We start from the raw sequence: 26,420 nt of genomic DNA on the forward strand, positions 1-26,420 counted from the left end.
TCAGCGGCTCAACTGCAGTTTGTCTGTCTTTTTTTAAATTTTTGTCTCGTTAAATGTATGTGTTGATTCTAGTTTTTATTCTTTTTTAGCTGTATATATGTGAGGGGTGGGGGAAACCGTTTAATTTCTTCCCTGTACGGGGTACCAGAATTTCTTCCCTGTACGGGGAGCCGGCGGTGGCTTCCGGCTGGAACTAACCTAAGGGCTCCAGTCGCGGAGCCTGCGGACTCCCTCATTGCGGAGCTGGCCGACTTCGGAGCTTTGGAGGCTCCGGCCACAGGCCCGGTGGACAGGAACATCGGGAGCTCACAGGTCCCTGGTGGGAGACCGCTTTTCGGAGCTCCCACAACAGCAACTTCTCCCGCTGGAATCGCGGGGTTTAAATGACTAGGAGCGGGGCCTAACATCGCCTGGCGCGGCTTAACGGCTGCGGGACTTACCATCGCCCGCCGGGGGCTTTAACATCGGGAGCCCCAGTCGCCTCGACGTTGCAGTTGGACTACTGGACCGCGGGAGAAGAACAAAGGGAAGAGATAAGACCTTTGCCCTCCTTCACAGTGAGGAGGTGCTGAAGATTCACTGTGATGGATGTTTGTGTAAATTGTGTTAAGTGTGGGTCTTGGGTTTTTTTGTAATGTTAAGACTGTAGAAATGCAATTTTGTTCAAACCAAGCTGTTTGAATGACAATAAAAGGCATTCTATTCTATTCTATTCAATTCTATAACTATTGATGGCCAGCATCCATTGAACCAACTCCCAACTGGTAAAAGGAAGAAAAAAGTAGAGGGAAAGAAAATATGTTTATCTTCTCAAACAGTTTATCCGTTGGCAACAATTCAAGCAATCTGTGTTCCTCCCTCCAGGTGGCATTATGACAGTGACATATACAAGTCGTGTGGCCAATGCCCGCTTGTGCGGGTTTTCCAAGCTCTTGTTGCAGTGGAAGGGCAGCATATACAAATTACTGTACAAGGAGTTCCTCATCTTTATGCTGCTTTACCTCACTCTCAGCTGCATCTACAGGTATGTGAAATCCAGAGATGGAGTAGGAACATGGGCTAAGCAACAAAAAGATCAGTTCATCACTTTGACTACTCTCATTAAATTTTATGTAATTGATTACTTCTCTTTTTCTTCATTCCATTTACTTTTTCTTACTATTTTTTTGTTCCCCCACCAGTACATATTTTTTTTACTCTTCCCCTGTGCTTTAAGCAAGGCAAGACTACTTGTATTTAAGAGGCACTTCACCACATTACTGCATCTGCTTTAGTCCAGCAAATAACCAAATGTTGCATTCAAGATCCCACAAAAAGTATTATAAGAACAAAACATTTTTTTATCCCATAAAGCCATTCAACTATATCTCTGGTTTTATTTTGGTTTTATTATGTCCTTTGGTCATAAAAAGACTAGCATTATAACCCACTATTATTTGTCATTTGGTAAAAGGGCTCCCCTCGCATTAGGAAGTGTTTTGAAACTTTATTTCTATAAAGTCCACTAAGGCCCACAGTTTGCCCATAGGTATCTCCTGAGCAAACAAGGCTATTATAGCGATGTTCAACACCTTCAAGTTCCTTGGCATCCATATTATTAGCAACTCAATCTAATCCCTTCACACTGAGGCGGCAATCAACAAACTGCATTTACTCTCATAAGCAACTCTACAAAGATTCTCTTAAACATTCTACAGATGTGCTATAGAAAGTATTTTGATGGGATGCACCTCAGCCTGGTGTGGCAACTGGTTTTCTCTTGACCATCTGAACCCGCAGAGAGTTTCTTCCCCACAGCTATCAGGCTCCTGAACCAATTGCCTCTTTTGCACCCTTTTCCCGGAAGTGCTATCCTCTACTTTTAGCTCTATCTCATTCAGTTATTCCATTATTGCACTATAGTGTTTTTATTTTGCACTACTTCAGATTGCCCTACAATATTTATACCACTATGTTGTTTAGCATTTGATGTTGCATTTATAGTTATACATCATCGCTTTGTACTGCTTTCTCTACGAGCTTCATGCAATCAAGGAATTTTCATTGCATCCTAGTGCTGACATAGTAATATCGACCTGAATCTCAGAACAATCCCTGTCACCCTCCTAATCATAGAAATAGGTTCCAATTATGCTTTTAAGTACCAATATTATAATATAATTGCCACTCTTTTACCAATTTGTTTAACATATCATTATACCTTTATGCTTCCATCTACACCGTTTACAATATAGCCTTCTCATGTATCTGGCGATCTTGGATATGTTAGTTTCTATTTCAGAAAGTAGTGTAGAATTATGAAACCAGCATTACATCCTCGAGGGAACACCAATCATCATTTGCTATCAACATGTCTATCCATTATCCATTTTACTGTTACTCAATAATCTTCTAACCAGGTCAAAGGTTTTTTTTAATCAAATCCATGAAATTTAATGGTCTCTCATGAGAATTATTGTCAAATATTTTTTGAGGGTCCATATAAATGATATCAAATGACATTTTCCAGTTCATAAATTAAGATATCCCTTGAAACAATCCAATCATCGAGTATGACCTCCTGTTAAATCCATGTTGATTTTCTCTGATCAGCTGAAAACGTTTCAAGATATTCGATCACCCTTAATTTGAGACTTCAGTAATGTCCAACTACACAGATATTACATAATCTTTTGGTTTCCTGTCTTAACTCATTAAGTATTGAAATGGCAATTTTCCAATCCACAAGAACAGTTTCTAAATTAAGAGATTTGGAAGATTAGAACTCCTGCATTATTTCTCTTAAATTGTAGGATTATTGGAGTACTGGTGCACACTATTTGCTTATCCAGTCCACAATGCAGCTTTGTAAACCAATCCATTAACATCTATGTCTCTGTTCTTTCTCCAAAGCATTTTTTTAACATTCAAATTTCTAACAATCAAATATCTATCCAATTTATTTTTTAATTCAATATTCAATTGAATCTCCATCTGCCACATTTTCAGCCGGATCATAACCGTTTGCTGCACATAACATTTTTCCTTGTGTCACTCTCTGTTTTGTACGTTAACTTTATGCACTTCAGTACTTGATTTTTACACCCGACACTCAGTAAACATTTCTATACCTCTTTCAGATCCCTCCCCACTGCACCTTTTCTGCTGCAAGAAGTGCAACTGGTTGTAACAGACACATCTACAGAACTATTATGCACACACTAAAGCCTTAATTTCCTTCCCAATGTATGATGACTATAACCATATACAATTCTATTTTTCTGATCCCAACAATGTATTATATAAGGGTGGGCATCATAAGTCCAGCATCCCATTTGCTTCATTAATTGCTCTGTCAACCTGCCCCACCTCCTACAAGGATTTATGCACATATATACCCTGGTCCCTGATGCTGGAAGGGCAATGATGCTGTGGAACAACAAACTTGTTAGTTGTGTCCCATTGCTGTAGCCGACTTCCTGTTCCATATTTTTGCATTCAAACATATGCCATCCAGTTCTGCTTTCCTTAGACAAGATTCAGAAGTACAGTGGACCAGTGGCCTTTAGTGAATGGTACATGGTAGGGGGAGCTTGATCGATAGCTGGATGCTAAGAATGAAAGGCAGTGAAGTAAAATAAGACTGGCATCTCCCAGGATTAGTATTAGCATCTTAGAATCTGGTTTGAATAAATTATAGTCCTTCAGAATAGCAGATCCTCAACGTACGTGGAAAACCATTTTTTTCAGCCATTATACATACTAAATTGCCTAGTCTACATGCAAAGAGACAAAGCTGCAGTGAGAAAACAGATCCAAGGCCAACAACACAGACGTGAAGTAACGCAGCATAACTTCTGCATAGATCATCAAGAGTGGCCTGGTGATAAGGGAGGAAGGACTGTGCAGCTCAGGGAATTATATGTAATCAATCCCAGTCAGTAAGACTGCTCACAGATGGCACCTTCTATTGAAGGGCTCACTGTTGCTTGGGCAATACTACAAACAAATATTGCAATCAAACTTTAACAAATCAACCATTTAATGTACATCTGGAGGTGGTAGTCAGGAGAACCAAATTGCAAGTGATGACGTGGCGCATAGAGAGGTGCATCTCCATATGTGACAGGAGCCAGGATGCCATGGTCTCTTCTCTGAAGATGGAGTCATCGAGACATACAACATGAAAACAAGCCCTTGCCCAACTCGTCCATACTGACCAAGATGCCCCATCTCAGCTAGTCCCATTTTCCCGTATTTGGTCTATATCCCTCTAAACTTTTCCTATCAATGTACTTGTCCAAGTGTCTTTTAAATCCTGTTATTGTACCTGCCTCAACTACCTCCACTGGCAGGTTATTACATATACCACCACCTTCTGAGTAAAAAATGTTGGCCCTCAGTTAAATCTTACCCCTCTCACCTTAATCCTATGTCCTCTGGTTCTTGATTCTCCTTCCCTGGGTAAAAGACTGTGAATTCACCTTATCTCCTTCATGAATTATTTTTTTTTAAAACTCTATAGGATCACCCCTCAGTCTCCTGCACTCCAAGGAATAAAGTCCCAGCCTGCCCAATCTCTCCCTATAGCTCAGATCATCGAGTCCTGGCAACATCCTCGTAAATCTTCTACGCACTCTTTCTCACTTAACGATATCAAGAGATTTTCTTACGAGGGCTTTTTGTCAATGTGTCATATGCTGCACATTGTAGGAAGTGATATTTGTTGTGGAAGGACAAAGGTTGTCACATAAATTCTTTCTGCGTCTTTGTGATCTCATACAAATTCAGCTGAACATCTAGACTCTGTTGCACATGTGCAGCTTCCATATCTAAGGGAACAACGACATGCCATGAAGAGCAGATACTTAGACAGGAAAAACAAGAGGAAAAGATTAAAGGTTAAGGGCCAAATGCAGAAAACAGGATGGACTCAGGCAGACAAATTGATCAGTATGGCAAGGCTGACAGAGACACTAGGATTGAAATTTCAGGAGACCAATAGTATTCTGCTACTTGTCTGATCTGTCCTTGTGGCAGTTCTCTGCATCTGTGATTGGATGGCAAATTGCTACAGAAAACCAAGAAATAGAGTATAAAGCCCACTTCCGCAGAAATCACATCTCGTTACACTGACAGTTCCTGGAAATGTCTAGTCATTCACTTTCCCTAAAGATGAAGGTCACTTGACAACTGCCAAGAAATATGGCATTGATCATGAGAAAACTCTGCAAACCAAATGTACCTTGAGAAAGTGGAAACTATTCCTGTTGATGAAAAAATGTGGATTATAAATGGGAGCTCCTATGTAGTCAATAACTGCCATAGAAATGCTGGACAATTGCAATGCCCAAAATGTCATATGTTTTTCACTAAAATGAAAACATATGAAAGTAACTCTCTGTAAGTAGGGTGGCTGGGTGAAATCTCCATTGTTAAGTGAAAAGTAAATTGTGAGGCAGGAATCTGCTGTGGCCATTTGGAAATATCATTAACATAGAAACATAGAAACATAGAAATTAGGTGCAGGAGTAGGCCATTCGGCCCTTCGAGCCTGCACCGCCATTCAATATGATCATGGCTGATCATCCAACTCAGTATCCTGTACCTGCCTTCTCTCCATACCCTCTGATCCCCTTAGCCACAAGGGCCACATCTAACTCCCTCTTAAATATAGCCAATGAACTGGCCTCGACTACCCTCTGTGGCAGAGAGTTCCAGAGATTCACCACTCTCTGTGTGAAAAAAGTTCTTCTCATCTCGGTTTTAAAGGATTTCCCCCTTATCCTTAAGCTGTGACCCCTTGTCCTGGACTTCCCCAACATCGGGAGCAATCTTCCTGCATCTAGCCTGTCCAACCCCTTAAGAATTTTGTAAGTTTCTATAAGATCCCCTCTCAATCTCCTAAACCAAGTCTATCCAGTCTTTCTTCATAAGACAGTCCTGACATCCCAGCAATCAGTCTGGTGAACCTTCTCTGCACTCCCTCTATGGCAATAATGTCCTTCCTCAGATTTGGAGACCAAAACTGTACGCAATACTCCAGGTGTGGTCTCACCAAGACCCTGTACAACTGCAGTAGAACCTCCCTGCTCCTATACTCAAATCCTTTTGCTATGAAAGCTAACATACCATTCGCTTTCTTCACTGCCTGCTGCACCTGCATGCCCACTTTCAATGACTGGTGTACCATGACACCCAGGTCTCGCTGCATCTCCCCTTTTCCTAGTCGGTCACCTATTAAGGTGAGGAAGATGATATTAAAGGTTGTCTGACATAGATGGAGAGAATGGTAGATTTGATCTGGATCTTCATACTCCTTGACTCCATCCAAAGACTGCAAGTCTTTTCAGGTGAGGCAAAGGTTCACTTGCACCTCCTCCAACCACATCTACTGTATCCGCTGTTCCAGTTGTCAACTTCTGTACATTGGCGAGACCAAGTGCAGGCTTGGCGATCGTTTCGCTGAACACCTCCGTCAGTCCGCCTTAATCTACCTGATCTCCCGGTTGCTCAGCACTTTAACTCCCCCTCCCATTCCCAATCTGACCTTTCTGTCCTGGGCCTCCTCCATTGTCAGAGTGAGGCCCAGTGCAAATTGGAGGAACAGCACCTCATATTTCGCTTGGGTAGCTTACACCCCAGCGGTATGAACATTGACTTCTCTAACTTCAAATAGCCGTTGCTTTCCCTCTCTCTCCATCCCCTTCCCAGTTCTCGCACCAGTCTTACTGTCTCCGACTACATTCTATCTCTGTTCCGCCCACTCCCCTGATATCAGTCTAAAGAAGGGTCTGGACCCGAAACGTCACCCATTCCTTCGCTCCAGAGATGCTGCCTGTCCCGCTGAGTTACTCCAACATTTTGTGTCTATCTTCATATCGCATTGATGACAACTTCAGAAAACCCGTGTTGGAAGATATTATTTAACAGTGTTAAAGAATCTGATGTCGTAGATTTTTCTCAGATCAGCTTGTCAGTGTTGCCTATTTACCTGATTAATCAATCTCATAATGACACCTTTCTACTAACAGAATGCTACCAGCATCCTCAATGATAATGCTTCAGTAGACATAGCCAGCTATGAATTGCTAGGAAAAACACTCATTGTCAGTTGTAGCACATCCCATAGCAGGATGTGCATCTGCTTAAACTGTGAAGTTCAACATACATGCCAGGTTGCGCCTTCCTGCTCCAATTTACACCAGCAAGTGGAATTAAAGTCTCAACCATTGGCTGTGTGGATAGACGTATGTATGGTATTGGAAAACATCAGCATGCTGGGATGATTTACACCCTGATTGAATTGGCCCTTTGTTACTCAGTGTAGCACGTCCAAGCAATGAATATACATCTGAAATGGTGGGGGGGTCTCAACACTAAGCCCTTTGGAGCAAAGATCCTATAGCAAGCAAGATAGCCCACTCGACGAAAAGGACGTAGCAGGCAAGATCTTTGCTTGCTATAGGATCTTTGCTTTGGAGCACCACTCTTTATGTACTCACAATCAGGAATAGGACACACTGGTTTTCAGTCTCAAGCCAACTTCATCACATTGGTCTCAATTTTGCTAACCGGTTGTTTTATGTGAGAGGGTTTCAAATGCCTTTTTAAATCCCATATATAAATCCATGTCCCTTCATTAACCTTCTTTGTTAGCTCACCAAAAACCCCAGATTAATCAAACATGATATGCCTTTAAAAAAATCATGGTCCGGTTCCTTTATTAATTCCAAACCTTTGAACATGATTATTAATGTTTTCCCTGATTATCATTCCCTATATGTTCCCAGTCATTCTGGTTAATGCAACCCATCTGGATTTGCCACATTTGAACTTAAGCATATATTAGGGTTTTGGCACTCTTGAAAGCAATTATTTTCTGTTATTTTGTTGAGGTTACTTTTGATGGACCCCATTCCTGATTCAATATTATCTACTGTAAATATTAACACAAAATAATCATTCATTATGACCACTTTTGTTCTGCCTATGGGTGCATTAAAAGGTAAGCAGTTTAATGTTAGCAGTTTCCATTTCATTGGTAGAGATAAATCCTACCGAGATCACCAATCTAAGTCGTTATTTTGCATTTCTCCCTTTTAACACTGCATTCAACAATAATATTATCTTTGATTAATAATGGAATCAATAAATGGTTAATTATACTTTTGCATTGTTAGTTGACGGATACATTTTTGGCAGGCCCTCACACTGCTACAAACAGTGCTATAAAATCTTTAGCATCCACCTAAGTGTCAGCTCCAATATTTGGCACCTCACACCTAAGACAAGGACATTAGAGAGATCCCTCGGTGCAGCAATGGTATGCTCACAAATTGGTTGCCAGGATTCTGAACAGGCTTAAAACCATAATCTCTTAATTCAGAGGGGACCACGTTACCACTGACCCAAAATTATATTAAGTTCTGCTGCAAACTGAACTGAATATACAGGATTGTTTCCAAATTGTGGACACAGCTTTAGGTTTCTTTTACGAGACATCAAATCAAAATCATTAATTAATTGCCTGTCTGATCAGAGTTAGCTCTTGGCCAAGCCACAGCCAGAGTATATATTTCAGTATGTCAAGACTAGTTAGATTTATTGCTCTACCTACAAGGAATCATAGCGTCATAGAGTCATATTGCACAGAAACAGGGCTTTTGGTCCATTAAATTAGTGCCCAACATGAAGCACCTTTTTACAATCATCGCACATTTTATTCCCCCCAACCAGCATCTGCAGTTCCTTTTAACTACTAGATAGAATAAATGTGGAGGGGTATCCAAAACACAAGCCATTTGAAATACAAACAGCTCTAGAAGAAAATTAGGAAACAATTATTTTACCCAGCGTGGCAAGAATATGGAACACTTTGCCCCATGAAATGAGTGAAGTAGAAAACGCATTTCTCTTTCCTTTAATTTCCAAGTTCTAATGAAACATCATCAACCCGAAATGTTAAATGTTGACTCTGCTTCTCTCTCCACAGATGCTGCCTGGTCTGCTGAGCATTTCCAGCACTTTATCTTTTTTATCTTCAAAAAGCCTATCCACTTTATTCCCCCAATATCTTTAGGTTTATGCTGAATGAGAGCCAAAAGCGCTTCTTTGAGAAAATGGCCATCAACTGCAACAATTATGCTGATCTAATCCCAATGTCATTTGTGCTTGGTAAGAATTCTTCTGGATTTTAGCTTTATTTTCATTTCTCCAATTGAATTAAGTTGAGATTTAGTGGTAAGAATTTGTTTTAATATAAAAATATATTTATATATAATTATTTTTTTATAATGTGTTGCTTTCCAGTATAACCCTTGGATATTGGGGTGGGATCTATAATCAACATAGTGATGCATGTTTCTTAGCCAAAGAATAAATGCAACTAAAATCAAGTCGATAATGTAGATATGCAAATCAGGTCTGCATAGATGACAAAGTAATTGGTAAATTGATCGTGTCCCAAAGAGTTCCTGAACTAGGATGGGTATTTTTTATTGTTCAAAAAAACAAAGTGCTAGAGTAACTCAGCAGGTCACGCAGCACCAAATCAGGCAACAACATGTTTGTTGTTGTTGTTTAAACCTACAATTCCAGTACCTTGTGCACACAAAATTACACATGTGCAAAAGATAGCCACAAATCTCACTGCAACATAGTTTATTGCAAAATTGGAAGGAGAAAAGATGTTTCTCCTGGCTCCACAAAATATCTCTAAGCTGCAACTGGCCCACTCTCATTTCAGTCAGATCTTCAAATGTCATCAATCTAAACACAAGAGGGGAAAATGAAACAATTGATATTACTTCCATTCCAAAAATGTATTTTTATTAGAGAGCATGCTGTTCAGGTAAGCCGCAAAATGAGGAAACAAGCCTTTTCAGCTTGCATTTTTTCCCCTGATTTCAAGAGCATCGCTGTGTCCTTGTGTTTTAAAATACTCTGCAATCAACTGGCTCTTTGCCATTTTCATTTTAAAAGGGCCAGCCCCTGTGGTTTGCAAAGTCAAGGCGTTGTCCTTCCTAAATTCACTGCTCAGAAACCTTTCCCTATAAAATTCTATGAAATATAGCTCATGTCTGGAGTGTAAAGGTGTAAAATATTGTAACCTAAAGCTATTAGGATAGAGACATGGTTTGTGCAGCACACAAATGTACTTTGCTGTGCTTTGCCATATTCTCCTGCATCCTATATAAAATGGATAGTGGATGGAGTGGTCCACTCTACTTCCCACGCACCCCCCTCACATAATCAGTCTAAAAACGGCTCCTGACCCAAAAAGTCACCTCTCCATTTTTTCCAGAGATGCTGTCTGACCGGCTGGCTTACTCCAGCATTCTATGTCTATCCTTGGTATAATCCAGTACCTGCAGTTCCTTTTTATTACTAGATAGAGTGAATGTGGAGAGGATGTTTCCACTAGTGAGAGAATAAAAGGGCGTACCTTTACAAAGGAGTTGACAAATAATTATTTTAGCTAGAGAGTGGTGAATGTGAAATTCATCGCTGCAGACTGCTGCGGAGACCAAGATTAGGTGTTTTTAAAGCGGAGATTGATAGGTTCTTGATTAGTAAGGGTGTCAAACAGGCCTTCGGTCCACCAAGGCTATGCCAACCAGCGATCACTCCGTACACTAACACTTTCCTACACACTAGGATTACAATTTTACAGAAGCCAATTAACCTACAAACCTGTATGTCTTTGGATTGTGGGAGGAAACTGGAGCACCAGTAGAAAACCTATGTGATCACAGGACAATATACAAACGCCATACAGACAGCACCCGTAGTCAGGATCGTACCTGGGTCTCTGGTGTTCTATGGCAGCAACTCTACAGCTGTGCCACTGTGCCACTAGATGGGCAGAATGGCTTAATTTTGCTCCTATAACATGATCGTGGTCAATAACAGTATACATTGTCCACTAAATGCACAGAGGAGTAATCACACAATAAATAATATGTCCCTGGATGCTAATCACCTTTTGTTTCAAACAGTTCACTGGTGATGGTCTCTCTCCCTTAGGGTTCTACGTCAGTCTGGTTGTGTCGCGTTGGTGGAACCAGTACCAGAGCATGCCATGGCTCGACCGCCTTATGTGCACTGTATCCTGTCATGTCCAAGGCAAAGATGAATACGGCAGGATGCTACGAAGGACACTGATGCGCTACGCAAACCTCGCTTCCATCCTCACCTTCCGCTCAGTCAGCACTGCTGTCTACAAACGTTTTCCCACCATGAGACATGTAATGGAGGCAGGTAAGAAAACATTAGTGCAGCCGATAAGATCAAAGCTCTCGGCTGGATTTGGCTCTATCCAGTACCAGGAGATATGGGACCGTGCAAGACAAATGAGAGGGAGGAAAGGGAATCGGTATGGGGAAGAAATCAAAGGAGTGCCAGGGAAAGTGAGTATTGACAAGGTGAACAAGGTGTAGGACCATTGACAGTCCTTGTTAGGGAAGGGCAATGGCCTCTGTCAAGGAATGTGACAGTGTGGCTAAATTGGGAATATCTGAACCAGTGTATTAACAATTGATGAGGAGAAGATGAGGACATCAGAGAATGGATTTAACTGGAGGGTTAGAGGAATGTTCAGTTCAGATGAAGGGAAGTGAGGGGGATTACAGTGGCCTGTGAGGTCTGGTGGATGCTGGGCATTGCAAGGAGTGAGAAGCAGAGGCTGGGATGAGAGGAAAGGATAAGGGATAGGGATAATCAGTGACCGAAGTTGGGGGAAAACCCAGTGAGACAGGGGACAATTAAAGACAGGGAGATGATCAAAGACTGGTCATAATTAAACGCGAGGTACAAAAGATCAGCAGGAGTTAGATTACATTGGATTGTGCATTGTCACCTACATCATATACAACAGGGTGGAACGAAATGTAGAAGCAAGAAACTGCAGATGGTGGTTTCCAAAACAAAGTCACAGAGTGCAGGTGTAACTCAGCGGGACATTGCTGGAGTAATTTAGCCTGACCCACTGAGTTACTCCAGCACTCTGTCTTTGTAGGGTGCAACAAAATTCCTTATTCACTTGAAGCTCACAGACTAACTACTATACTGTATTGATAAATACAACAATACGATGACGAGTTTAAAATGGCAGAATGGTGCTAGATTATAGTACAAAAACAAAGTAGTGCAGAAGAATATTAAACTGCAACGATGGAAATAAATGAATGAGGTAGAGTTAAAAGTAAGGGTGAATGGCAGCACTTCCGTGAATGTGGTATGAAAGAGGTGATTGGTTCCAAGTCAAAAAGCATTTGGGAAGAAGCTGTTCTTAAGTCTGGACATCCAAGCTTTCCAGCTCCGATATACTGTATAAGCGAGTTCGGTATTCCGAAAAAACGCAAGGAATCATGGGATTTGTCAAAGGTCACTCGCGATAAACATTCTCGGCAACTGTGCTGCTGCATGTATACAGACCTGTGTTTCATCCGTAGTCAGGATCGAACCCGGGTCTCCGGCGCTGCAAGCGCTGTCGAATTGCTACTGGACCGTCCCTGTCCCCTCCCGAGTATCCCATCCTTCTCCGGGGGCGGCCGAAGATGTCCGGGGTGATCCTGGACTGACGGAACACCAGCCCAGAGCAGTTGCGGCCCAAGCTTACAGCCAGCGTGGAGAAGAAGCGCTAAATTCATCTCAACTCTGCCTGTCCTGCCGGGTTAATCGACAGCCCTGGACTGACGGGACACCGGCCCGTAGCAGTGGCGCCCAGGCTTATAGCCAGCGTGGAGAAGCGCTAACTCCAGCTCAACTCTACCTGCCCTGCCGGGTTAACCAACAGCCCTGGACTGACAGGAGCAGTGGAGTTAGCGTTTCTTCTCCGCGCTGGCTGTAAGCTAATGGAGGTTCATCAGTCATGAAGTCCAGTGCCAGATGCAGATGGAGGCCACATAGTCCAGACGTTTAGGGATGAGTTTATTTGGAATTGTGATGTTGAAGGTTAAGCTGTAGTCAATGAATTGATGTTCTTATTGTCAAGGTGATCCAGGGCTAAATGTGGTGCAAGAGAGATGGTGCCTCCATGGACTTAATTTTACTGTGCACTAATTGCAAAGTTGCTGGTGATATGGGTCATCGTAAATCTAACGTCACTGTTAGAGCTGCTAGCAGTTGTCATTGAGACAGATCCCTTTATTTTCCTTGGGGACTGGACAGATGGAGATATCCTTGAAGCAGTTGGGGGCAGAAGGCTGATGAAGGGAGAGGTTGAAGATATCAGTGTATCAGTGAAGGCTGTACCCAGTTGATAAGTGTACGTTCAGAACCCATCCAGCCACTTTCCAAAAGTTTATCCTCGTGAAATCAGATCTAACGTCTGCCACCGTGGGACAGAGCCAGCGGAGAATTGGGGGGGGGGGGGGCAGTCGAGATTATTTGCCTAATCATTACAGACGTAAAAGGCATTAAGCTCATCCAGTATAGAGGTGCCGTTGCCAGAGATCGCCCTTGACTTCTTGTAGCCCATGATGATACTGTGACCCTGCCACAATTGCTTGACATCCTAATGACTAAACTTCGGCCTGTTTTGGAAGTTTCTTCTGGCATCCCTGAAAGCCTTGTGGCCTGGTGGAAAGGAAATATACTGTGGTGAGGCACTAAACAGTGGGAGGGAGAGGTAAACACGGACCAGGAGGATAATTAAAGCTGGATGAAATCAGAAGCAGGGATGTAATTAGAGGTTCAATTGATAAGGAACAAAATCAAAAAAGAAAAATGGGCGGAGGAGGATAAACCCAAAGATTTCCAGTCCTCAGTCTCAGCTCAGATGAACAACGGCAATGATAATAGCATTTAAAAAAATCATGGTACAGAACCTTCACTCAGGCAAAGGCTGGAGAAATGATTCCTACACCTGAGACAGAAAGAAGAGCCAAGAATCCATCATTGCCCAATCAAGAAGTAATATTGCCATATAAAGAATGAGAAAAGGTCCACCCAGTGCAGTATTTAGCAATACGCTTGGCAGAAACTGATCTGAAGCAATTATGGAGTTAATCTCAGTGATCACGGGCTTTGAAGGGGAAAATCTGCCAAATTTTCCCCTGCTGGTTATTATTCAAAGACCCATGCTGAAAATGGATATGTAGGTGATAACTAAGGATGGGATATGGTTTAATTGTGATGTCTTTTTAATTGAGCATCTTGAAGTCAACCTCAACTCAAACTTAACATATTGACCGCTTCAAGGAGGAGTCAGCCAGAAGACCACATGAAAACATTTAAACTTCAAAGCAAGCAGAAACACAATCAGGAAACCTAACCCAAAATGGATTGATAATGTCTGAAGTAGGGTCCCGATCCAAAACATCTCTCCAGAGATGTTGCCTGAACCACTGAGTTATTCCTGCATTTTGTATCTTTGTTTCGGGAAAACTCAATGCCCGGTTTCAAAACATGGACCAGTGTTTCCACGTGTTAGTGGCCATGAAAATAAGAAGGGCAATACATTAGGAGAAATCCTATGACACAGCTGTTTTTCAGGACAATACAAATCAATTTCCTCATCCTTTTTTTTGTCTATTGTTTTTGTATTTCCAGGTTTCATGACTCCAGATGAACACAAAAAGCTTGAACACTTGAATTCACCTCACAATAAATTCTGGGTTCCTTGTGTCTGGTTCGTCAATTTAGCAGTGAAAGCGAGGCAGGAAGACCGAATCAGTGATTATGTATCATTGGCACACATCTTCAGAGTGAGTATTTATACCTTACCAAATAGTGAAAGGCCTGGATAGAGTGGATGTGGCAAGGATGTTTCCAGTAGTGGGAGAGCTTAGGACCAGTGGGCACAGCCTCTGAATAAAAGGACACACCTTTAGAATGGAGATGATGAGGAATTTCTTTAGCCCAAGGGTGGTGAATCTGTGAAATTCATTGCCACAGACAGCTATGGAGGCTAAGTCATTTGGGTATTTATAAAGCGTAGACAGATTTTTGATTGGTAAGGGCATCAAGGGGTATGAGGTGAAGGCAGGAGAATGGGGTTGAGAGGGAAAAATAGATCAACCAATTATGGTTCATAGTTTATGTCATAGGAGCAGAATTAGGCCATTTGGTGGGCAGGTGAATTTGTAATGAAAAATAAATAAATGGCAGTACTTTGGTTCTGTCATCATTAAGGAAGATACAAACAATCTCCCAGAAAATCTAGGGGACCGAGGTTCTAGTGGGAGGGAGGAACTGAAGGGAATCCACATTAGGCAGGAAATGGTGTTAGGAAAACTGTTGGGACTGAAGGCAGATATATCCCCAGGGCCTGAATGTTGGCATCCCAGAGTACTCAAAGAGGTGGCCCTAGAAATCTTGGATGCATTGGTGATAATTTTCCAATTTTCTCACGACTCTGGATCAGTTCCTGTGGACTGGAGGGTAGCCAATGTAACCCTACTTTTTAAGAAAGGAGGGAAAGAGAAAACAGGGAATTATAGACCAGTTAGCCTTACATCAGTGATGGGGAAGATGCTTGAGTCTATTGTTAAAGATGTTACAGCAGCGCATGGATTTATGAAGGGGAAATCATGCTTGACTAATCTTCTGGAATTTTCTGAGGATGTAACAAGTGGAATGGATAAGGGAGAGCCAATGGATGTGCTGTATCTAGATTTTCAAAAAGCCTTTGACAAGATCCCACACATGTGGGGTGCCGCAAGGCTCGGTGCTGGGACCTGTTATTTACAATATATATTAACGATTTAGACGAGGGAATTAAGTGTGACATCTCCAAGTTTGCAGATGATAGCAAAACTGGGTGGCAGTGTAAGCTGCAATGAGGATGCTATGATGCTGTAGGATGACTTGGATAAGTTGGGCAAGTGGGCAGATGCATGGCCAATGCAGAATAATGTGGATAAATGTGAGGTTATCCACTTTGGTGGCAAGAACAGGAAGGCAGATTATTATCTGAATGGTGTCAGATTAGGAAAAGGGGAGATGCAACGAGAACTGGGTGTGCTTGAACATCAGTCACTGAAAGTAAGCATGCAGGTACAGCAGGCAGTGAAGAAAACTAATGGCAAGTTGGCCTTCATTGTGAGAGGATTTGAGTTTAGGAGCAAGGAGGTCCTACTGCAGTTGTACAGGGCCCTGGTAAGGCCGCACCTGGAGTATATTGTGCAATTTTTGTCTCCTAATTTTAGGAAGGGCATTATTGCTTTTGAGGCAGTGCAGCGTAGGTTCACCATGTTCATTCCCGGGATGGCGGGACTGACATATGATGAAATGGGCTTGTATTCACTGGAATTTAGAAGGATGAGAAGGGATCTTATAGATATATACAATTCTTAAAGGATTGGACAGGCTTGATGCAGGAAAATGTTACCGAAGTTGAGTGAGTCCAGAACCAGGGGTCACAGTTTAAGAATAAGGGGTGGGCCATTTAGGACTGAGATGAGGAAAAACTTCTTCACCCAGAGAGTTGTGAATCTGTGGAATTCTCTGCCATAGAAGGCAGTGGAGGCCAATTCACTGGATGTTTTCAAGAGAGAGTTAGGTTTTGCTCTTAGGGCTAAAGGAATAAAGGGATATGGGAAAAAAAGCAGGAACGGGGTTTTGATTTTAGATGATCAGCTATGATCATATTGAACGGTGCTGGTTCGAAAGGCCAAATGGCCTACTCCTGCACCTATTTTTCCTTGTTTCTAAATCTCAGGTGCTTATACAGGTAACCTCCATGTTATGGCCATTCAGGTTATGGAAATTTCCCCTAACAGAATTCACAAATCACTTCCCAAAAAAATTGAGAGACAGAATAAAATTTGTTCTCACTGAATTTAGTTGAAAAAGGTAAATTCAATGCAAAATTAAATTATTTTCAGCTCATAGATGAACCAATTTTTTAAAATAATAAGCCCCTATAATATGTACTGCGAGCGTTACCTGTATCCAAATTTGCACCACTTCTGTGCTGTTGACCTACACCAGTTCCTGATTAAGCATTATGCTTTCAATTTATTATCCCTGTTTTTGCAAACTCCATCATTTCAAGGAAGCATACTTACTTTTTTAAAGTTTATGCAAGTACTATTCCCATACCATTGGGATAAAATGCACCTTTTCCGACAGGAAGTAAATAATTTGCGCAGCCAGTGTGAGAAGCTCTACAGTTATGACTGGATCAGCGTCCCTCTGGTTTATACACAGGTAAGAAATGTTATGTTAGTTGAGATAAATGACTCAAAACTGGTTTGATAAAATGGAGAATAGATTTTTTTTAAAAGCTGATAGCTGATAACTCCTACCAGAATTGCACTATATTTAATTCAGTAAAAACAAGAACATACAGTCTCTCAAGAATATTAAAAATAGAAAGACTGAATCCTTCAGATATATTTGGTGATTAATTATAATTGTATTCATCTCACATTCTATCTTTGTTATCTCTCAGGTCGTCACCATTGCTGTTTACAGCTTCTTTCTAGCCTGTCTGATTGGACGACAGTTTCTTGATCCCAGTCAGGGTTATCCAGGCCATGAGCTGGACCTTTACATCCCTGCATTCACCCTACTACAGTTCTTCTTTTATGCAGGCTGGCTTAAGGTAACAACTTCACTTTCATGTATTTTGAAGAAAAGTACACTTCTAACCTTGGATCGGGATACAGAGACTGTGAGAAAATGAGTCTGAAACGGTTTGCACAAATACTAGAATCAACAAGTTGTAATGGAACTGTCAGACATTATCAACTTGGACAATGTGGGGAAACATAGATACTGGACATGTGTACAGAAACATGTTGCCAGAGAGTGTGATGTTACGCCAATAACAAATGCAATTACAGATATTACAACCATCCAAAAAAATAATTCAATCAATTATTACATCAAAAATGGAACGTTTTTAAAAACAAACCTCTTGTTACAGACCCCCAGTTGATTTGCTTGATAACAGTGTTCCACACTGAATTATTTTCAACAAGAGACTTATTTGTATAGATATCTTTCCGAACAAAGTTGTCTCTTGTTGAAAACCTTAATCGTGCTAAATTAGATAATGTCATCCAAAAACGAGATGCTGCAATTACCTGCAGATTTTAATCTAGACAGAGAGAAAGAAATCACAGGATTCCACAATTAATCCTCATTCAATCACTCTTGCTGGAAATGGTGCGTGGACAAAACATCAAGCTTGAAACTTTGAAGAGCCCATAAGCAGACATTGTTCAGACTAATTCAAGAAGAATGTGCTAGGTACCAAAGATTATTAAGGGATTGGACACGTTCCCGATGTTGGGGGAGTCCAGAACCAGCGGCCACAGTTTAAGAATAAGGGGTAGGCCATTTAGAACGGAGATGAGGAAAAAGGTTTAAAGAGGTAGAAAGATTCTAAGGGAAGTAAGAGGGGACCGTGGCTGACAAGGGAAGTCAAGGACCGTATAAAACTAAAAGAGAAGTATAACACAGCAAAGATGAGCGGGAAGCCAGAAGATTGGTAAACTTTCAAAGAGCAACAGAAGATAACTAAAAAGGCAATACAGGGAGAAAAGATGAGGTATGAAGGAAAGCTATAAAGGAGGATAGTAAAAGCTTCTTTAGGTACATTGCATTCAGAAAGTATTCAGACCTCTTCACTTTTTCCACATTTTGTTACATTACAGCCTTATTCTAAAATGAATTAAATTCATTTTTTTATCATCAATCTATACACAATACCCCATAATAAAAAAAGCAAAAGCGGGTGTTCAGATATTTTTGCAAAGTAATTAAAAATAAATAACTGAAATATCACATTTACATAAGTATTCAGAGGCTTTACTCAGTACTTTGTTGAGGCACCTTTGGCAGCGATTACAGCCTCAAGTCTTCTTGGATATGACACAAGCTTGGCACACCTTTATTTGGGTAATTTCTCCCATTCTTCTCTGCAGATCCTCTCAAGCTCTGTCAGGTTGGATGGAGAGCATCAACGCACAGCTATTTTCAGGACATTCACAGACTTGCCACAAAGCCACTCCTGCGTTGTCTTGGCTGTGGGCTTAGGGTCGCTGTCCTGTTGGAAGATGAACTTCCGCCCCAGTCTGAGGTCCAGAAGGCTCTGGTACAGGTTTTCACCAAGGATCTCTCTGTACTTTGCTCCGTTCATCTTTCCCTTGATCCAGACTAGTCTCCCAGCTCCTGCCGCTGAAAAACATCCCAACAGCATGATGCTGCCACGACCATGCTTCACCGTAGGTGATGAGCGGTGCTTGGTTTCCTCTAGATGTGACGCTGGACATTCAGGCCAAAGAGTTCAATCTCGGTTTCATCAGACCAGACAATGTTTCTCATGCCTTTTGGCAAACTCCAAGTGGGCGGTCATGTGCCTTTTACTGAGGAGTGGCTTCCATCTGGCCACTCTACCATAAAGGCCTGATTGATGGAGTGTTGCAGATATAGTTGTCCTTCTGGAAGTTTTTGGCGGTGCTGGCTCGAAGGGCCGAATGGCATACTCCTGCACCTATTGTCTATTGTCAAAGATAGCCAGTGCTTGTGAAGCAGTATTTTACAGCAGAAGAGATAAATAAAAAGGGAGAAGAAATTCAAATAAATTAACCCATTTTATTTATTTCATTCTATACAATTTCTGTTCCATCATTCACCTGTGTGAATATTTATAAACCACAGAAAATACATTTAAATTGTCAGTAATTGTGACAGGAATTAGTTGGTAGGCAGGAATTAAGGTGATCTTGCACAAAAAACTTGATTAAGACCTCATTCAGATTGATTAATAGCGATAAAAAGAACTACTTTGCATTAAGTATTATTTTTAATTTGATGTTCATTCCACCTTGGCATTAGTTTAGATGCAATTGGTATTGTGCTTCATGTTGTTCCCTCTGATAATATCCATTAGTAATAGTGCAAAAAAATAGAAGTGTATAATTTTTACTTTGAATTATTTGACATCCTCCAATCCACCTTACATGATGCGTAACTAAGCCCTGCAAGGTCAAATGATCCCGGCCTGCACCAAATTAATTAGTCTTTGATGGGAATGTCAGTAAATTGGCCTGGAAGCATCTCTGCTAGTTAATATCAAAATCAGTCAAAGTCCAGGCTCCAAATCTCTATTAATGATCTCTGGAAATATTTGAGTATCCTGTTTAGGTCTGCTTTTTAGCTTCATGCATGAAGAATGGCCAGAAGTGAAGTTCAATCCCACCAATGGTCTATATAAAGTGATAGACTCTTACAGTGCAGAAATAGGTCCGTAGGCCCAACATGTGCATATGAGTATCAAGCACCCATACACACTAATCCCACAATAATCCCATTTTATGTACCTGCATTCCCATCGGTTTTCACCATGTTCTACCACTCATCGGCACATGAAAGACAATATACCTACCAAACCACATGTCTTTGTGATATGGAAGGAAACCCATTAGTTCACGGAGAAAACATGCAAACTCCACACAAACAGCACCGGAGGTTAGGAGTGAACCCTGGTCACCAGAGCAGTAAGACAGCAGCTCTACAAGCTGCACCTGATGTAATTCATCTTCAGGTGGGGAAACAAATTGAAAATATGGATACTCAAAGGGAGTAGGAGAAAAATAAAATTAACTGTCATTCACACTATTAACATTAATGTGTAATTACAAACAGGTGGCTGAACAGTTAATCAACCCTTTTGGTGAGGATGATGATGACTTTGAGGCAAACTGGCTCATCGATAGAAATTTCCAGGTAAGCAATAAATTGTCAGACAATCTATCCCAGAATCCTCACTTCCACATAGACTCCCCACCCTCCCCACAGGGGGTTTACACAACTGCCAGACTGTTATGCCCCTGTCCCATTTAGGAAACCTGAACGGAAACCTCTGGCGACTTTGCGCCCCACCCAAGGTTTCCGTGCGGTTCCCGGAGGTTCCCGGAGGTTTTTGTCAGTCTCCCTACCTGCTTCCACTACCTGCAACCTCCGGCAACCACCTGCAACCTCCGGGAACCGCACGGAAACCTTGGGTGGGGCGCAAAGTCTCCAGAGGTTTCCGTTCAGGTTTCCTAAGTGGGACAGGGGCATTAGAGTCACAGAGACTTTCAGTAAATTCATCAGTGAGAGATCCTTTCTACGAGTGATTAACAGAACAATGATCATTTTCTTATAACAAATACAGCAATAGGCAGCACGGTGGGGCAGCGGTAGAATTGCAGCGCCAGAGACCCGGGTTCGATTCCGACTACGGGTGCTGTCTGTACGGAGTTTGTACGTTCTCCTCGTGATCGCTTGGGTTTTCTTCGAGATCTTCGGTTTGCTCGCACACTTCAAAGATGTACAGGTTTGCAGGTTAATTGGCTTGGTATAAGTGTAAATTGTCCCTAGTGTGTGTAGGATAGTGCTAATGTGCTGGGATCGGTGGTCGGTTCGGACTCGATGGGCCAAAGGGCCTGTTTCCGCACTGTATATCCAAACTAAACTTGCAAAAGTAAAACATTACATGTATTTGGAATGGGACAAAAAGCCACGAAGGAACAATTTCTAAAATAATTTAAATCACCGGATCAGACAAAATAGAAATTGGTGAGTCTGGTTCTCGATCTAATGAGTGAAGCTAATGTTGAATAATGTCCTGTAAATCTGGGACCCTATCACCTCCTTTAGTTTCTGTGAATAGGTTTGCAGCATTGGGTTGAAGGAGTTGAGGGGACTATAGTTTCCACTTGTTTGGCCAATCATCCTTGATGCAAAAGGGTGGACCCAAGACGCCAGCTTTGTATGTTGAAACAGTGCATCTATACAAGAGAACAGTTTTGAATTCAGTCTCCACGTCAAAGCTGATAGAAAATCAGAAGCTAAGCCTCAAGCTAATACATCTTTATCTTAAATTGGACAGTTGACATATCAGCTTCAGAAATGGCATAATGTACAACTCTGCTCTCACAACAAGGGTTTTTGGGGAAGTCAAAGTCAAATTTATTCGTCACATGCACGAACAAAGGTGCAGTGAAATGAATTTGCCAGCAGCGATACACTTTAAAAAATTACACACAATACACAATAGAATTTAACACAAACATCCACCATAGCGTTCTTCACTGTGGTGGAAGGCAACAAAGTTCAGTCAATCCTCCTCCTTTGTTCATCCAGGGTCGGGGCCATGAACGCTCCGTAGTCGCCGCTACGGAGGGTTCGCTGGCTCTGACTCCAACTGGTCGAGCTGGAGTTTGACTTCCAGAGGGAAACTGAGGTGAACTTATGTTCAAAGCAGAACTTAACAGTAAATGATGAGCAATACATTTTTCACTGCTGTTTGTATCTCCCAGTTTGAATATCTTAACTGCAATGCAGAAGTGCAAGTGTAAGGCTGAAAAATGAACTGGAAACATGAAAACAATACCTAATCTCTACACTGCTAACTAAACGGGAATTCTAAATTAATTGATTATATCAACCATATCTTGCTAACTACTACATTTAATTCATAATTGCTAAGTAATGTTTAACCTGCTGATTATATGGAGCTTGTGTTTATTAAGCAGTCAGGGTAATGCACTGTATGATAGAGAGAATCCTGCTTATTCAGAAGTGTGAGAATTATGAAAGCGAATAATTACACAAAGTTTGGATTTTCCTGGAATAATTGGTCATTCTTACGCTCCACTTTTGTTTTGAGGTTTCACTCTTGGCAGTTGATGAGATGCATCAGAACTTACCAGCTCTTGAAAAAGACAAATATTGGAATGATAATGACCCCAAACCTCCATACACAGCCGCAACAACAGAACACCGGAAACCTTCCTTCCTTGGCTCCACTTTTGACATCAGGTTAAGTAAAGCATTTAATGTTTACAGTCAGAATTTTTTAAGAGGCTGGAAAAAGAAATACCTTTATAACAAAATTATACACGTCAAACTATCCAATGTGCTACTTTGACGCTGGACTTACAATGTATTTTCTTCAAATTAATTATTCCAGATGTTTCCCAATAATAACAAACATGTTCAAGGGCAATCATGCCAAGTACATTGAATCCAAGACATGGAATCACCTGGATATTTGCAGATTACCTTCTTGCCCTGTGTTTTCACAATCTAAACCTATTTATTCGTCCCTTTCTCATGTGAGGGAGTGCAGCGTAGGTTTACAAGGTTAATTCCCGGGATGGCGGGACTGTCATATGCTGAGAGAATGGAGCAGCTGGGCTTGTACACTCTTGAGTTTAGAAGGATGAGAGGATATCTCATTGAAACATATAAGATTGTTAAGGGGTTGGACACGCTAGAGTCAGGAAACATGTTCCCAATGTTGGGGGAGTCCAGAACCAGGGGCCACAGTTTAAGAATAAGGAGTAAGCCATTTAGAACGGAGACGAGGAAACACTTTTTCTCACAGATTGTGGTGAGTCTCAGAGGGCGGTGGAGACAGGTTCTCTGGATGCTTTCACGAGAGAGCTAGATAGGGCTCTTAAAATGAGCGGAGTCAGGGGATATGGGGAGAAGGCAGGAACGGGGTACTGATTGCGGATGGTCAGCATGATCACATTGAATGGCGGTGCTAGCTCGAAGGGCCGAATGTCATACTCGTGCAACTATTGTCTATTGTCTTTCTCAAACTTCTTTCCGCCTTCCTTCTTTTTAAAGCTATGTGAAGATTCTACCTTTTCGTACGCAAGCAACAATTTTTTTACCTAATTCAGCAAATGTTTTAATCTTTTGATTGCTTTCCTCACTGCGTGCAATGTCACCAATTTTGGTGTCGCTTATAAATTTACTCACAAATCCATATATTTTTTACGTCATTATATATATATATATATTACAAACAACAGCAGTCCAGCTCAGATCCTGCGGAAAACCACTGGTGACAGACCCCTCCACCCGGTATAACATCATTCTACCACTACCATCTGGCTTCTCTGGCTAAGCCAGTTCTGAACCCAAACTACCAAATCACCATGGATCCTATGTATTCTATTGCATAGGATAAACCTACTGTGTGTCTTTTCAAATGCATTACTAAGTCTATGTAGGCGTATCTGTTCCCCAACCTTCATCAATCACCTTTGTCACCTCCTCAAAAAACTCAATCCAATGTAAGACATGACCTGGAGCAGACAAGGACATTGTGACTGACCCTATTTAGCCCATTCTCATCCAAATGCAAATACGTCTATCTTGAAGAATCCTATCCTATAGCTTCCCTGTCATTGTTGTGAGAGTCACCACCCTACAATTTCCTGGATTATCACAACTTCACTACTTAAACAAAGGAACAACAATGGCTATTCATTGGTCCTCTGGGTTCTTGTCTGTTCCTGGAGAAGATAGAAAGATCTTCATCAATGCCCCTGTAATCTCCTCTTTTCCCTCTCAGTAGCCTGGGATAAATCCCATCAGGTCCTAGGGATATAACTATCTTAATGCTTTTAAAGAGATTCACAACACCTCTGCCCTAGCATATTAGTTAGGATACCCCACACTTATTTCACTACCCTCCATGTCCTCCTTAATGAATGCAGATTTTAAAGTATTTGCTCAGCACCTCGCTTACATCCTCTCACTCCAAGCATAAATTCCTCCTTTATCCATGAGTGGTCTTACCTTCTCCCTGGTTGATTTTCATGTATGTATAAAAAGCCTTGGTATTTTATTTAATCCAATGGCATTTCAGGGGGCTTTTTGGCTATTCTAATTGCCAGTTTGAGTTTTTTCCTGCTTGCTTTATATTGCTCAAAGGCCCTGGCTGATTTAATCTTCCTAAACCTTATGTATGCTTCCTTTTTGTTTTTGACCAAATTTACAACTTCTTTTGTCATCCTAGGATCCCTTACCTTGCCTTCATTAGCCTTCCTCCTTATTGGATCCTGTCCTGAACGATGGTCTTTAAATTACTCCCAACTGTCCAAAGATAGATACAAGTAACTCAGTGGGTCAGACAGTATCTCTGATGAAAATGGATCGGTGACGTTTCCAGCCTGACTTACTCCAGCATTTTCTGTCTATCTTTGGTATAAACCAGCATCTGCAGACCTTTTAATTACATATCCCACATGTCTGATGTGGATTTACCCAATTTAAATCTCCAAAACTCCTGCCTAATAATGTTTGTGTAGCATATATCTGCTTGCTGAAAACTTGTGTTTAATTCCTTCACAGCATGCTGAAAGAGGAGATGGAATTCCAGCCCTTGGAGCAAATCAATGAGAACGAAGAAGTCAACCATGCCACTCCACTTCTGAGTAACTTAGGCCGGCTGCTGGGAGTTCAGGCAACAAACTTGCAAAACATTTCTCGATCGACTCCTCGAATCAATCTAACAAGGAAGAGGAATGGCACATTTTCACCAGCTTCCATGTTCAGCTTCTTGAGCTCGGAATCAACACCAAATGGATTTCACAAGTCAGGATCTCTTCCCCCCAACAGACCCTTTGCAAGAATTCAACGAGCTTCCTCCTCCTCTCATTCACCTTTAGGATCAACTCAAGGCTGTGTTACATTGGATAGTGAGACAGGGGATTTCGATAGCTTCATATCCTCTTCACTCTATGACAGACCCGGTTACTACAGTGCTCCTCAAACACCTGTACAATCCATACCCATGGCATTTCCACTCAAACGGATTCCTTTGAAGAAGCCCTCTAAGCTAGCCAACATTTCTGCCTTCCCTGCCGGAAACCCAGGGAGTAACAACAGTGTGTTGGCCTCAAAGCCTGACGAGCTAGACATGCACAATAGCATTAATACAAATAAAATGTCCTTTAATGAACCATCTGAGGAGATAGTAGCAGTGGACAGCTGCCAAAGTGCAGCTGAAGCAGAAGGTGCTACAAACTGTCAGTGCTTAAACAATAAAGTAATGTTAGAGTTATCTAGCAACTTCAGTCCTGGTAGCAGCAACAGCCTACTAATGATTTCTGAAAGTCCACACTTTCTCTTCTCAGACAGCTCTTCAGATACAAATAAACCTGATAATGGAAAGCAAAAACTAAATAGTTTTCAGGAATGCAAACATCCCAGACTGACCCTTGAGTCCTTTGGATATGCCAATAACCCAGACCTTTTAAATCCTTTGTACAACACACCAGGTCACGAGACAACCATTTCCACCTTTTCCTTCACACCACTGCCTTCCCCAATGCTTGGTAGGTCAAGGATAATAAGTCAAAGCGGGACTGCATCTGGCATTGATTACAAGGCAGAAAGTACTTCTTCCCCAGAATTTTCTGAAACAGAGATTTCTTCCAAGTTTCCCTCCCTATCAACTCAATCTACTCCTGACTGCACCAAAGATGTCTGCATGAAACCACTGTTGAAAAATATGACTGTGGCTCGAAACGATTCAAGCTTCTCCCTCAGTGATGGGGACCTAGTCAACTTCATGAATATCGCAACTGAACATGAAGAAACTGTCCCTCAGAATGGGAAACAGGAAACTGTCACACCAGTAAATAAAGGTATTGTTTGGATGGAAAACACAGAATAATGAAGAATATATCAAAACC

The 26,420-nt window shown here is 41.5% G+C and overlaps 1 protein-coding gene across 1 annotated transcript; it reads left to right on the forward strand.

The window, feature by feature from the left end:
- Nucleotides 1-705: 705 nt before the first annotated feature.
- LOC116984400 (bestrophin-2-like) lies at nucleotides 706-26,401 on the forward strand. Its single transcript, XM_033038555.1, has 9 exons — nucleotides 706-1,024; nucleotides 9,062-9,156; nucleotides 11,008-11,241; nucleotides 14,536-14,690; nucleotides 17,059-17,136; nucleotides 17,381-17,533; nucleotides 20,584-20,664; nucleotides 22,592-22,743; nucleotides 25,075-26,401. Exons 1-9 carry the CDS (start codon nucleotides 873-875, stop codon nucleotides 26,399-26,401), a joined length of 2,427 nt encoding a protein of 808 aa, XP_032894446.1. The 5' UTR covers nucleotides 706-872.
- The last annotated feature ends 19 nt before the right edge of the window (nucleotides 26,402-26,420 follow it).

This window comes from Amblyraja radiata, chromosome 20 (genome assembly GCF_010909765.2).
Source record: "Amblyraja radiata isolate CabotCenter1 chromosome 20, sAmbRad1.1.pri, whole genome shotgun sequence".
NCBI lineage: Eukaryota > Metazoa > Chordata > Chondrichthyes > Rajiformes > Rajidae > Amblyraja > Amblyraja radiata.

Bases quoted from the DNA above. Each gene is read 5' to 3' on its own strand.
- LOC116984400 (XM_033038555.1), top strand. From the start codon at position 873: ATGACAGTGACATATACAAGTCGTGTGGCCAATGCCCGCTTGTGCGGG. The intron at 1,025-9,061 runs GTATGTGAAATC...CAATATCTTTAG, and splicing joins ACTCTCAGCTGCATCTACAG to GTTTATGCTGAATGAGAGCC. The intron at 9,157-11,007 runs GTAAGAATTCTT...TCTCTCCCTTAG, and splicing joins CCCAATGTCATTTGTGCTTG to GGTTCTACGTCAGTCTGGTT.